The sequence below is a fragment of the Cynocephalus volans genome, chromosome 4, assembly GCF_027409185.1.
Source record: "Cynocephalus volans isolate mCynVol1 chromosome 4, mCynVol1.pri, whole genome shotgun sequence".
In the NCBI taxonomy this organism is placed as follows: Eukaryota; Metazoa; Chordata; class Mammalia; order Dermoptera; family Cynocephalidae; genus Cynocephalus; species Cynocephalus volans.
The window spans coordinates 162,922,037-162,934,784 of NC_084463.1; the positions used below are offsets into that span (position 1 = coordinate 162,922,037).

The 12,748-nt window shown below is 42.8% G+C and overlaps 1 protein-coding gene across 3 annotated transcripts in view; it reads right to left on the bottom strand.

Annotated features, from left to right (window-relative positions):
* Window positions 1-7,156: 7,156 nt before the first annotated feature.
* KMT5B (lysine methyltransferase 5B) overlaps window positions 7,157-12,748 on the bottom strand; it is a 50,119-nt gene continuing 44,527 nt past the window's right edge. For all 3 annotated transcript variants that reach the window (XM_063093990.1, XM_063093991.1, XM_063093992.1), the window contains one exon: window positions 7,157-9,802. In XM_063093990.1, coding sequence (XP_062950060.1) covers window positions 8,325-9,802 — 1,478 coding nt within the window. In that variant the 3' untranslated portion in view covers window positions 7,157-8,324. The remainder of the gene's footprint in view (window positions 9,803-12,748) is intronic.

A 12,748-nucleotide genomic window follows, 5' to 3' on the forward strand; every position in this document is an offset into this window, starting at 1 on the left:
CTGCAAAGTGTTCAAGGTGCTGTATGGCTTCTTTTGGCCACTTACAGTAAAGTGAGAGAACAGAGAAATGATTCAAAGACATAATTTATAATTAAAAGGGCAGCAGAACAGAAAGACTTGGAAAACTTTCAACCTAGCCTTGTAAAGAATAAAGTGTTCAGCAGAGAATATTAAGGGTGTGGCCAAGAAACATTTGCTTAAGAGATTAACATGGATAGAAGGAGGATCGGTTCTATTCATTCAGACAATGGGGGAGTGGCCCCAAAGGCATTTCAGGATTTTCAAGGCAAGCTGAGACCTTGACGGCAAGGTTTCCAGAGGGGCATCCAAGGGACCTCAGCATTTGTTGCCCTGCACTGCCTTGGGACTCTGCCCCTTGCATTCTGGTCCAGAACCCCTTGGCTGCCCCAGCCATGGCTTAAGCAGGGCCAGATGTGGCTTGACTGACCACTCTGGAAGGTACAAGCCATGATCCTTGGCAGCATTGTGTTGCTAATTCTGTAGGTGCACAAAATGCAAGAGCTATGTTGCAGGGGTGGAGCCAACACAGACAGCCCCTACTAGGGCAATGTCTAGTGGAGCCATGGGCATGGGGCAACTCCTGAGACCCCAGAACTGTAGGGCCACCAGTGTGCAACTCCAGCCTGGGAAAACTGCAACCTGTGACAGCTGCTGGGTAGACTGAGCTCAGCAAAGCCACAGGGGGTGGGACTGCCTGAGGCCTTGGGGACCCAACCCCTGCCCAGTGTGAACAGAAGGCAGGACATGGAGTCAAGGAAAATTATTCTGGAGCCTTAAGATTATTGTTGTTTGCCCTGTTGGATTTTGGACTTACTTGGGACCAATTTTCCCTTTTTTCTTACCTATTTCTTCCTTTAGGAATGGGACTATCTATCCTATGACTGTCCCACCGTTCTATTTTGGAAGTAGATAACCTGTTTTGATTTCACAGGCTCACAGCTGGAGGGGACTTGCCTCAGGATGAATCACTGTCATCTCATATCTGATTTAGATGAGACTCCAGACTTTGGACTTTTGAGTTGATGCTAGAACAAGTTAAGATTTGGGACTACTGGGATGGAATGAACAGATTTTGCATGTGTCAAGAACGTGAATTTGGGGGGCTGGGGCAGAATGCTATGGTTTGAATGTGTCCCTCACAGTTCATGTGCTGGAAACTTAATCTCCAATGCAACAGTGTTGAGAGGTGGGACCTTTCAGAGGTGATTAGGTTCTGAGGGCTCTGCCTCAGGAATGAACTAATGCTGTTATCGCAGGAGCGGGGTCCTGATGAAGGGATGAGTTTGGCTCCCTTCCCCTCTGTCATCTGCTGTTGTGCCATATCATGTTTTCCACCAGAAGGTGATGCAGCAAAAAGGCCCTCACCAGATGTGGCTCTCCAATCCTGGACTTCCTGGCCTCCAGAAGTGTGAGCCAAATAAACTGCTATTGTTTATAAATTACCCAGTCTGTGGTATTCTGTCATAGCAGCACAAAACAGACTAAGACACTCAGGGGTGAAATCAAAGCCTACTCCAATGGCTTTGATTTCACCCCTGTAGTGGATTGAATTATGCCCCCCCAAAACTCCCTGAAGCTTGAATTGTGTCCCTCCAAGTTTTATGTATTAGAAACTTAGCCCCCACTGTGACTGTTAAGAGGGTGGGAAATCCTATTATGGTAATTGAAAGGTGGAGCCTTGAAGAGGTGATTGGATTGTAGGACCCTGCAGTAGTGAGTGGATTAAAAATAGTGGTCAGGGTTGTGGTTCTGAGGGTTTTTTTTTTTTTTTTTTAAAAGATGACCAGTAAGGGGATCTTAACCCTTGACTTGGTGTTGTGAGCACCACGCTCAGCCAGTGAGCGAACTGGCCATCCGTATATGGGATCCGAACCCGGGGCCTTGGTGTTCTCAGCACCGCACTCTCCCGAGTGAGCCACGGGCCGGCCCGGTTCTGAGGGTTTTAAAAGGAGAGTCTGTCTGTCTCTCTCTCTCTCCTTCTACCATCTTGCAATGTGAGACCCCTGGGTCACTGTCACCACCACCAGATGGACTTTTTCTTTATAAATCCAGTCTCAGGGATTCCGTTATAGCAACACAAAATGGACTAATACAGAAAATTGGTACAAGACAAGTGGGATGTTGCTTATAACAAATACTTGAAAATGCGGAAGCAGCTTTGGAACTGGGTGTTTGGCAAAGGTTGGAGGAGTTTGGAGGACTCAGAAGAAGAGATGAGGGAAAGTTTGGAATGTCTTAGACTGGTTACATGGTGGTGAACAGAATGCTGATAGAAATGTGGACTGTAAAGACCCTTCTAAGGAGGTCTCAGATAGGAATAACAAGTTTATCAGAAACTGGGGCAAAGATCACTCTTGATGTGAACTGGCAAGGAATTTGGCTGCATTGTGTCCATGCCCTAGGAATTTGCGGAAGTTGGAACTTAGGAGTTGTGAACCAGAGTATTTAGCAGAAGAAATTTCTAAGCAGCAAAGCATTAAGGAAGCTGCATGGCTACTTGTGACAGCCTACGCTGAGTTATGGTGGCAAAGGCACAACATAAAGCCAGAATTTAAAAGGGAAGCAGAGCACAAAGATTTGGAAAATTTGCAGCCTGGCCATGTGGGAGAGAAGCAGAGAGCATTTTCAGAAGGAAAATTCAATGGTACTAAGATTAACACAAAAGAAAGGGATTATCAAGAGAAGGGGGAAAGGGCCCTGAAGGCACTGCAGAAGCTTCTGGGGCCAATCCTTCCATTTCAGGCCCACAGGCCTAGGGAGATAGAACAGTCTTGGGGAACAGTCCCGAGGTGCCCTCCATGAGCTCACTGCTCAGGGACACCTTGGGAAGCTGCTTCCAGCACCAGCACTCCAACTGCTTTAGCTGCTCCAGCTGTAGCTAAATTGGCCCTAGGTGTGACTGGACCTGCAGCTTTGGAAAATACAAGCTGGAAGCCTTGGTGGTATCCACATGGTGTTAGGTCTGCAGGCTTGCAGAATGCTAGGGCTGTGGAGGCTTAGGAGCTTCCACCCCAATTTCAGGGGACGTATGGAAAAGTCTGGGACCCAGGAAGAGATCTGTCACAGGGGCAGATTCACTGCATAGAGTCTTTGCTAGAGCAATGACAAGCAGAAACGTGGGGTCAGAGTTGCAGCAGAGAAACCCCAACAGTGCCATGCCTAGTGGAGCCCTGAGAGCGGGACCTCCATGGAGACTCCAGACCTGTGGAACTACCAGAGTAGAATGCCAGCATGGGAGAGCTGAAGTGTGGCCTGAGACCAGGAAAGCCATAGGAGCAGAGCTGCCTGAAGACTTGCGGACCCAACCCCCACACCAGCATGCAGAGGAGGTCAAACGTGGAGTCAAGGTCCCTGATTCACTAGCATTGAGATTTAATGCCTGCTCTGCTGGGTTTCAGACTTGTTTGGGAACTGTTACCCTTTTCTTTTGGCCTATGTCTCCCTTTTGAAACAGGAATATGTACCCTATGTTTGTCCCACCATCGTATCTTGGAAGTAGATAACTTGTATTGATTTCACAGATGAGACTTTAAACTTTGAACTCTTCAGTTAAAACAAGATTTTGGGGATGAAGTGAATGTATTTGCATGTAAAAAGAACATGAATTTTGGTGGGCGAGGGGAGGAATGTAGTGGATTGAATTATGTGCCCCCCAAGCCCTTGAAGCTTGAATTGTTGTCCCCCAAGTTTTATGTATTAGAAACTTGGCCCCCACTGTGACTGTTAGGAGGGTGGGAAATCCTATCATGGTAACTGAAAGGTGGAGCCTTGAAGAGGTGATTGGACTGTAGGACTGTGCAGTAGCAAATGGATTAAAAATGGTGGTCAGGGGTGTGGTTCTGAGGGCTTAAAAAGAAGAGGAGAGTCTTCTTCTCTCTCTGCTTCCACCATCTTGCAATGTGAGACCCCTGGGTCACTGTCGCCACCACTGGATGGACTCTGGACTTCCCAGCCTCAGAAACTGTAAGCAATATCATTTTTCTTTATAAATCACCCAGTCTATAACAAAATGTTATAACAAAAACAGACTAATACAAGCCCACAGTTAAGACTCTCAAATCTTGCCCTCCCAACCCCAAATACAAATAACTGCTCAACAAATATTGAAGAAATGCAATTTCATTCCAGCCACGCTAAGGGTGACTGCTCAGGGTCTCAAGCTGGTACCTGCCCTCTGGTGTTTCTGAGTGCACCTAGCAAAGCCCTGCTTCCTCTCAGAGCAGACTCAACAGGGTGGGCTGCTCCCAAAAGATAGAAGTCACTGTCTACTGCAATTTAGCAGAAAAACTCACAGATCTGACAAGGATCTGCAAATAGACTGACCTTTCAGAACAATTCCAAAGCCGTCTCCATAAGCCTGCAGCATGTTTTCCCCCTCCAAATTAACACCTTTCCAACTGTCTCCATGACAATTTCCAAGCTTAACATCCTGGGAAAATGAGTGGCAGAAGTGCAGGAAGACAGAGAGCTGGAGGCAGCATTAGAGGGAGACTCCCTTCCCAATTCTGGCCACTCATACTCCCTGCCCCTTCCTACCAATCCTGGTGCTCTTTCTGAAGCAGCAAAACTCACTTCTCTTCTGGGCTCCATCCCTAGCAAACACATGCAATACCCATGTGCTCCAGGACATGAGGGAGGAAGTAGAAGGCTGGAGACCTCACCTTCCCTTGCATATGAGGGTCACACTGAGGTTGACAGCTTGTTTGCACCTTGCTCTGTCACTGGGTTCTGCAGTACACGATGAGGTGCGTGTCAGTGACAGGAAGCTGGCATTTGAGAAACAAGTGACACAAAAGATCCAGGCAAGCTAGCTGCCCTTTGCTACTGGAAAGTAGAGAGAAACCTCTCTGTCTGCACTGGGAACCCAAGTTTGGGTGGATATTTCAATTAGGAAAAGCCAATGCTTTACTAGTCTGGTCTGCACCGTTCACTCTGATTGTCCTCACCAAGAGTGGATGCAGCGCATCCTGAAACGTAAGTGGTGATGGAGCCAGGGGTTCACACTGACTTCTGAGAACCGTGCTCGGTGCTAGGAAAATGAGCGTAAGCAACTTGCTCAGGGCCAGTGGGACGCTCAGAGCTGAGAACTCAGGTTTCCTGATTCCTATGCCAGTTGTATCTCCTTCCAACTAGGTTGCCACAGTACCAGCGAGGAAGAAGGACCCGCACCAGTTCTGGACACGCCAGTTCGGTGCAATAAGGTGAAGGAAAAAAACAGGTCATCAGGAATCATTAATGATTGGGTTGCAAAAGCCCTCAAATGTTATTTTGTTCCACGTTGAGGGCAAAGGACTTGAGTTCAAGGGCTAGGAAGGGATGCGGTTTAAAAGTAGCCTTCCTACTGAGAGAAACACCGAGTGTTTGCCCTCTCTTCTTTTAAAGTGAGTGACACCAGACATAAGAGGAGACCAGGACCCAGAGAACTCAACACTCACGGATACCGAAAAGCTTTAGAAACTTTGATTTTACAGATTCTGCTTTACATGAAAACTTCGTGGAGAAAGTCACTGCTTTGATCTTTTCTTCTCAGATACAGTGAACACTGGCCAAATTGTTTTAATTTCCGAATTTATTAAAATGATTAACCTCAATACTGCAAGTGCATGTACAAAATATTTGTAAAAAATGTTTTTAATGAAACATTAAAGAACTTACCTCAAATGCTGAAAAAGTCCTTTTTCATTCTTTCAGTACAAGGAATACATTGTATTTCAAAAGTATTACAACTCAGCAAAACAATTTAAAACAGTAATTTGAAAAATGATTGAAAATTGAATACTTTACATATACTTCTACAATCATTTCCTAATTCTTATAATGCCAAAATCTTTACCAATCATTGCATAAGCTCAAGCTTTAAGTTTTATTGAATGCAACCTCTTCCAAACTGGTCAACCGTGTGTGGATGTCACCATTCCACACACTAGTCCTACAGCAGATCTAGAACAGTTCTGAGGCCCCCACCTTGCAAAACGGAAATCATGTTTCCCTAGAAGGCATCAGCAGCAGCTGCTGAGTGCTTGTGCATACCAACTCCTGAGAGGCAGTGATTGGTTACCAAATGTCACTGCTCTGAGACCCATGGGAAGGTCAGCCTCAAAAGACGAGGCCACAATAATATTAAAACAAACATCATAAATAAGTTACTAAAATTAAGCTTAAAAATGGAGAAAAATGGGAAATGTGTTATTTTTTCCTTAAGGGTGAAATTCCTGAAATGGCTACTGTTGGTATTCAAATAAACAGTTCAAGAGTTTGTCTCTGAACCTCTCCAAAACACCCTGAACTGAGGTGGGAATAAAAGAGGTGACCCACTGTCCTCCGGCACCCTCCAGACACAGGGTCTACCCTTCACCTTCCTCACCGGCACAGCTCTCACTACGCCTAGGCAGGGACCCCATGAGGACAGAAGGTGGTCTGTAAAGTGCTGGGAGGCCTCGGGACAGGTGCTCCTGAGAGACTGTGTGGGGAAGGAAGTCAACCACATGCTTCCAAATTAATACCTGAGGAATTAGACTGCACCGTAACCAACGAGGACGAGACCAGAGAAGGGACAGAAGGGGCTCCTTACAGAACACGAGGAGAAAATCTAAGTTTTAAAAACTTGTTTTCATGAATCTTATTAATTTCCATTTGGAACCTGCTAGCAAAAGTTTTAAGGAAACTTAATTTATATAAAGTCTCCCAAACCTGGAAACTGGTAGTAATAAGTGAGCACTGAGGTTCTCCCCACTGGACTTTTCATTATCTGCAGATTCCTTTCAATATTTTAAGACATGGGCTACTTTTCTACAGACACTACACAAATCCCCTAAATTGATTTTACTTAGGAACACTGGATATCTGAAAGTACATGTACACATTTCCCAGAAATAAAGAGACCCACTGGTGTCAAACACCTGTTAATTTATATTCCTAAATTCTTTGTCCAGTGATTTGTAAAATAATCCAGAGAAATGAAAGAGCCTAGTATTGAACATTAAGTAGTAATCAAAATTTGCTCATTAAGTTACTTAAAATTAATTTCTCTTCTGAAAGTGCTTCAAAAAACAAATTAAATCTGACTCCTTTTTGTTTAACTGATAATATAGTCAAAAAATCTTTGATATTTTCATAATAAACTAACATAAGCCAAGAATTCCCACTGATGCAGTGCTTAAAACTATATATTTATAATTTCCTATTTTATTGGCATGAATATTCCTAAACTTAAAAACCTTCCTGGTAAGTTCTTTTAATTTCTTATGACAAAAATTTCTCACAACACACAAATATTTACAACATATACATTGTTTTCAGTTCTTTACACTGAATTTCAAAGACAAACATTTTTATAGGTTACCACAGAACAAAAGCTGTGACTCATGTTTTTATTTCATAAACTATCATAAGTTAAAGTGAATAGATTTTTTTAATATTCCTTGTAGCATTTTACAAGTGCAACAGAAGACTTGAAGGACCAAATTAAGATAGCTGTAGTTCATTAGATAAATGTTGCTTGTTGTCATCACATTGTTCACAGCAAATTTTTGAAAAAATAAGCACCAATCATTCTTGCAAAGAACAATTTTATCTAAAAGGATTGAAAAGTGTTAAATACAAGGTCTGTAATTTACACGACAAGCAATAAATACGCAGTATCGAAACTCATCCCGCACACTGCTACCCTTGCACATACAACGTACTGAAGTGAGTTGTCAGCATGTATAGTTTTTTTTTTTTAAAGAAACCAATTTGACTCCCAACCAATGGTTTGCTATGTTACCAAAGGCCACAAACAGTACACCTGGGCCAGCAAACAGTGTGAAACTGACAAAACTCCGAGGAGGAAACATCTAGCAAATAAATCAAAAGCCAAAGATCATTGCTGGTGATATTAGCATATACTAGAAAACCTTAATATGCTGCTACTATGATTTGTTTTAAATTATTGTTTAGTCATATATTAAAGAGCCAGCTGATGCTCTTAAAGTTAAAAAAAAAAAAATGTGTAGCCACATTATTGTTTTCAACGTCCTGTGTGGAAAGTTGCTATCACTGTACAATTTTGCTTGAGCTTTAATTTTACAACGGGGCTTTACCTCTAACTCAGAATTGCACGTAAGAAGGCTATTTAAAAAGTACGATAAAAATTTACAGAAATCAGACTTAAGTCAGTACACTGTACACTTTCTACAATATTATGCTGATAAGTGAAGAGACAATAGAAGTGCTGTCACTAAAATGTTTCAGTTGAGGAATAATTGACTGGAATTTTTTATTTCCTTAAAGTAGTTATCCCATGTCAAATTAAGACAAAGAGCTTATGCGTTAAGCCTTAAAGACTGATCTTCTCTTCTCCTTGAAGAAATGTCAATATCTATAGAGTCTTTTCCAACTATTAGCCTCAATCGCTTAGCTGGAGGAAGAGGAATAAAATCGTCTTCAAAGTCATCATCATAGTCTTCCTCCTCTTCATCTCCCTCTGAAGAGGAGGAATCACCTGTACTTTCTTCCTCGTACTGACTATAGTCACCCACTTCCATTCGAGACTCCAGGAGAGAAAGGGGATCGCTACAGCACATGCCATTTTCATGAAGCCCCTCTGTATAGGACCCCCTACTCTCCTCGTCCCGTTTTAGCTGGATTTTCAATTTTGTAGAACTACTGCCTGATCCTGAGTTAAACCCATTATTAAGCTTTGCTACATAGAGATTATTATCATTTTCGTGGTCTTTACTTAACTTGATGCTTATTTTTGAAGAATTCATTCCATCATTCTCTTGGTCATTTGTCTTGCTGCTGCTATCATGACGCCTACGAAGAGTCAATTTGGGAATCCCAGAGTTATTTTCTAGGATTAACTGTGCATCATACCTTGTGATTCGCCTTTTCTTTTTACTTTTTGCAGTTCTAAAACTGTCTTTTGTTTTGAAGCTGTCTGACGTAACAACTGAACACCCTACAGGTGAAGGAGCACAGTCTGTGTAGGTCACAGGCACACCGCCCATGCCACTGTGCTCCCCCGGGTCAGAACGGGGCCCCATCAACTCTGGCACCATGCTGTCTTTTCCAAGGGAATCATGCACCGGAGTGGAGTCCTCTAGCTTTGCAAACTGTTTCACAAGTTTTCCTTGTCTTGACTTCTTTTTGGACATGCCAGTGTCACTCTTATGACACTGTGCTTCCCCCTTTTGTGCCATTTCATGAGCCAGATCTTCCTCCTGCACCATGGGAGTTGGCAGCTCACCACCATCCAGGCAAGGTTCCATCATACTGTTTTTGTAGTCATCCAATGTGTTTGGTTCAAGCTTGACGTCAGAGGCCTCCTTCAGACTGGTTCTTGTCCTCACTGATCGCCTGGTTGTATAGGTGCAGGGTGAGCCCTCCCCCTGCGAATGAGCACCTCTCATGGGATTCTGTCTGTGTTCTCTTGCCGCGTGTCTCGTCAAGCACCCACTAGCAACTGCAGCTTGGGCTGGTCCCTCCGGCTCCTTATCTTTTTTAATGGGCAAATTTTTATATAGAACTACTTTAGGCTCTTTAAGTACTAAATTTCCCATTTCGAGTTTTCTTGAAGCATTCTTTTGCTCCAGCCGCTTGCAATGGTTTCTTAACTTTATCTTTGAAAGTAAAGGCTTTGCAGGCTTTTTCAGTTTCTTTGGTACCCTGGAATTATTTATATGTGTTAGCTTAGATGAGGTAGAGTTGGAAGAAGCTGGAATTCTTGACATAGACTGCCTCGTTAATGTTCTGCTCTTGCTGTTCTTTTTTACACCAACTGAAGATTTTCGGTTAGAAGCTGTAAGGTTAAAAAAAAGAGGGGGCGGGGGATGAAAAAAAGCCTTGGTAACACAGTAGTGTTCAACAAAACAATACCAACCCAGACTCAGCTATAAAATGTTTAGATTACACAAATGTGGACAACAGACCCTATCCCCAGTTCAGATTTTGCCAGCACATGAACATTCCCCACACTGCTTTTAAGTTCTCCTTCCAACTTACGGAGCATTTATTCATTTTTAAGGTAAGTAATTTTATGGTTGGAACTCTTAACACAGTAGGGACCTAGATTTCATTCTAAGCTTCTCCTTAATTAGTCTTGATGTTGGTCCAAACTAAGTGTTTCTTCTCCTGACTTAGTATTTTTCCAGACAAAAGATTTGAAGAAAAGCTAGGTAAAAATCTGTTGTTTTTTTTTTTCTTTCAGGAATTCCTCTTAAAATCATCATTTTGAATGTTTCTAAAATCCATTCATTAACCCAAAGTAAACATGTTACTTGGCCAGTAGCAACGAACAGACATGTATTACTAATGGGCTCTAAGAGACAAATTCTATCACAATGGTTTCAAAGAAAAATAGATCCTAAGAACGATATATTGTCCCTCCCAAAAGACCTTTAACAAAAAAGAACTGCACTATTGTAAGCTGTCTCCTTCAACTGTGGGGACCAGAAGAGACAATGGGTGGGCTGTCACTTTAGAAGAGCTGCAGAACTTACTTGGCTCCATCTCATCAGTGACTGCCTGACGCCAAAAATCAAACCAAAAGGATGCTGCTAGAATTATACACTCTCAGGACAAAGGGGACCCAACTTCTTTCCTCTAAGATAAGAATACAAAAAGATGCAATGATCCTAATGGTAATGACAACTTGAGAACGTGGACAGTTGAATGGCTTCTCAAATGGGCTTTATGTGTGATTCAAGCTTAAGCTGCTCCCGTGGTTACTCTCTGACCTAAAGAATGACCTTCTGTTATTTTTTCTCTACATTTACATTCTGGACTTTTATTTACAGTTTTACATGAGTCAATTTCTCAATTACTTAGTTCCCTCATCCCCCAGTCAAAAATCATCTTCCTGATTAATGTCCCTTTAAAAATCACCCACTAGGGAAGCTGAGATGACCAAACTAATAGTCACAACCTCTCACCAGAAAACAGGACAATAAAAACAATGAAAATGGTTAAGCCAAGCACACTGCCTGCCCAAGTATTAGGATCCTCTGGACCATCTCCGTTGCTTTCTACATGCCTGAAGGTTGCCAGGGCAACCACCATTCTTTCTGCACAGCTAAGCAGGTAAGTTCCCACCAGTTAATTTTTATTTATGAAAGAGGAGCAAGAATGCATAACAAGCATTCCAAAAATATCAAGCCACCAAGAAAAGAAGGCTCTGTACTCAGAGACTGGCTCATAAATGGCTTCGGAATTCATAGCAATGAGATCCACTGATTGAACCAAGAACATACTTATAAATGTGGGCTGCTACCAAGGAGGCAACTAACTTATTTTTAGAATAGTAGGAGTAGTGAAGTTTGAATACTATTCAATGTGAGAGTGAGTGATTTACTGTGAAAAGGAATTATAAAAAACTACTTGACAAATTATTATTTTTTTAATATAAGGATATTTAGGGAATTCTTTTTGCAAATAATTTGTTTGCCTATAAGGAAGACTGAGTAGACGTACTGTCAATATAAACACATGCTAGTGTTCCGGTTGTTTCTAGGCAAAACTCAGGAAAAGACTGCATTTGTCTGACTACCATTTGCTTGGCTTTCTCAAATGTCCTTTGCTTACCCAATGCTTCTTCAAGGACCAATCTATGACTAAGCTTGGTGGTTCTCAACTTTTTATTTTTTCTCTTTCTATACCATTCTCATTACATACCTGCAATCATCCCTACGTAATGTCACATACACTGTCACCCCTACAATGATCAAATATACATCATATTCTCAACAGCAATCCCCCTGCAATCTGGATCAGGCCTGACCCTCCAACTGCAGCCTTTGCCAATCGGATAACCTCCTCGTCATGAAATCCAGTGAACACTTTTCAGCTCTTCCGTTTTCATTTCTCTGAACGTGACATTGATAACTATTTTCTTTTTCTTGTGAATCCCTCTTCCCTTGGCTGTCAGTGAGCGCTCTCTCCCAGGTTTCCTTCTCTGTTCCTGGTACTTCTCCATGTGCCCTTCAGACTGTCAATGCACGGGACTCTACCGTTCCAGGCCCTTTGGAAACTCTACACACATTCTCTGGGAGATAAGCATCTAACCCGCCATGGCTGTCACCACTAACATGCTAATGGCTCCCTAACCACTTTCTCTAGCTCAATTCTCTCCTAAATTACAGATCCAAATCACCAAGTGCCTCCTGAGGCAGTCTCATAAGCCCCTCACACTGTCAACATGCCTAAACTGAACTCACCATCAAGCCTCCTGGAAGCTTCTTCTTCTGAGTTATCCATCTGGGTCAATACCACCACCTGTCCAGCTGCCCAAGCAGAAACCTGTCATCCTTGATTCTTGCTTTCCCTAACTGCTTCATCCAATCACCACATCTTGTGGAGTCTGCCCCTGCAATGTCACTGGAACCCATCTCCTTCTCTCTGCCCCAAATGCCACAATCTGCCTGAGCTACGGCAGTTTTCCTCTCTCTCCTATTGCCTTCCCAACAATCCATTCTCTATCATGTAGTCAGAATGATTTCTCCAGTACATCATGTCACTTCTGGGCTTTAAACCTTTCCATAACCTAATGCCTTAAGAATAAAGTCCAAAATTTTAAGCTATGGTCATGTCCCTTCTTTTCACTTTCTACCCCAGTCATGAAGTCAACTGTACTTGTTTGAGTCCTCCACTTATCCACGCACTCGTGTGAAAGTGCCTCTGCTTTGAATATGCTTCACTTGTCCAACTGCCCGTTCTCCTTTAAGTCTCAGCTTAGGTGACAGCTCTCCCA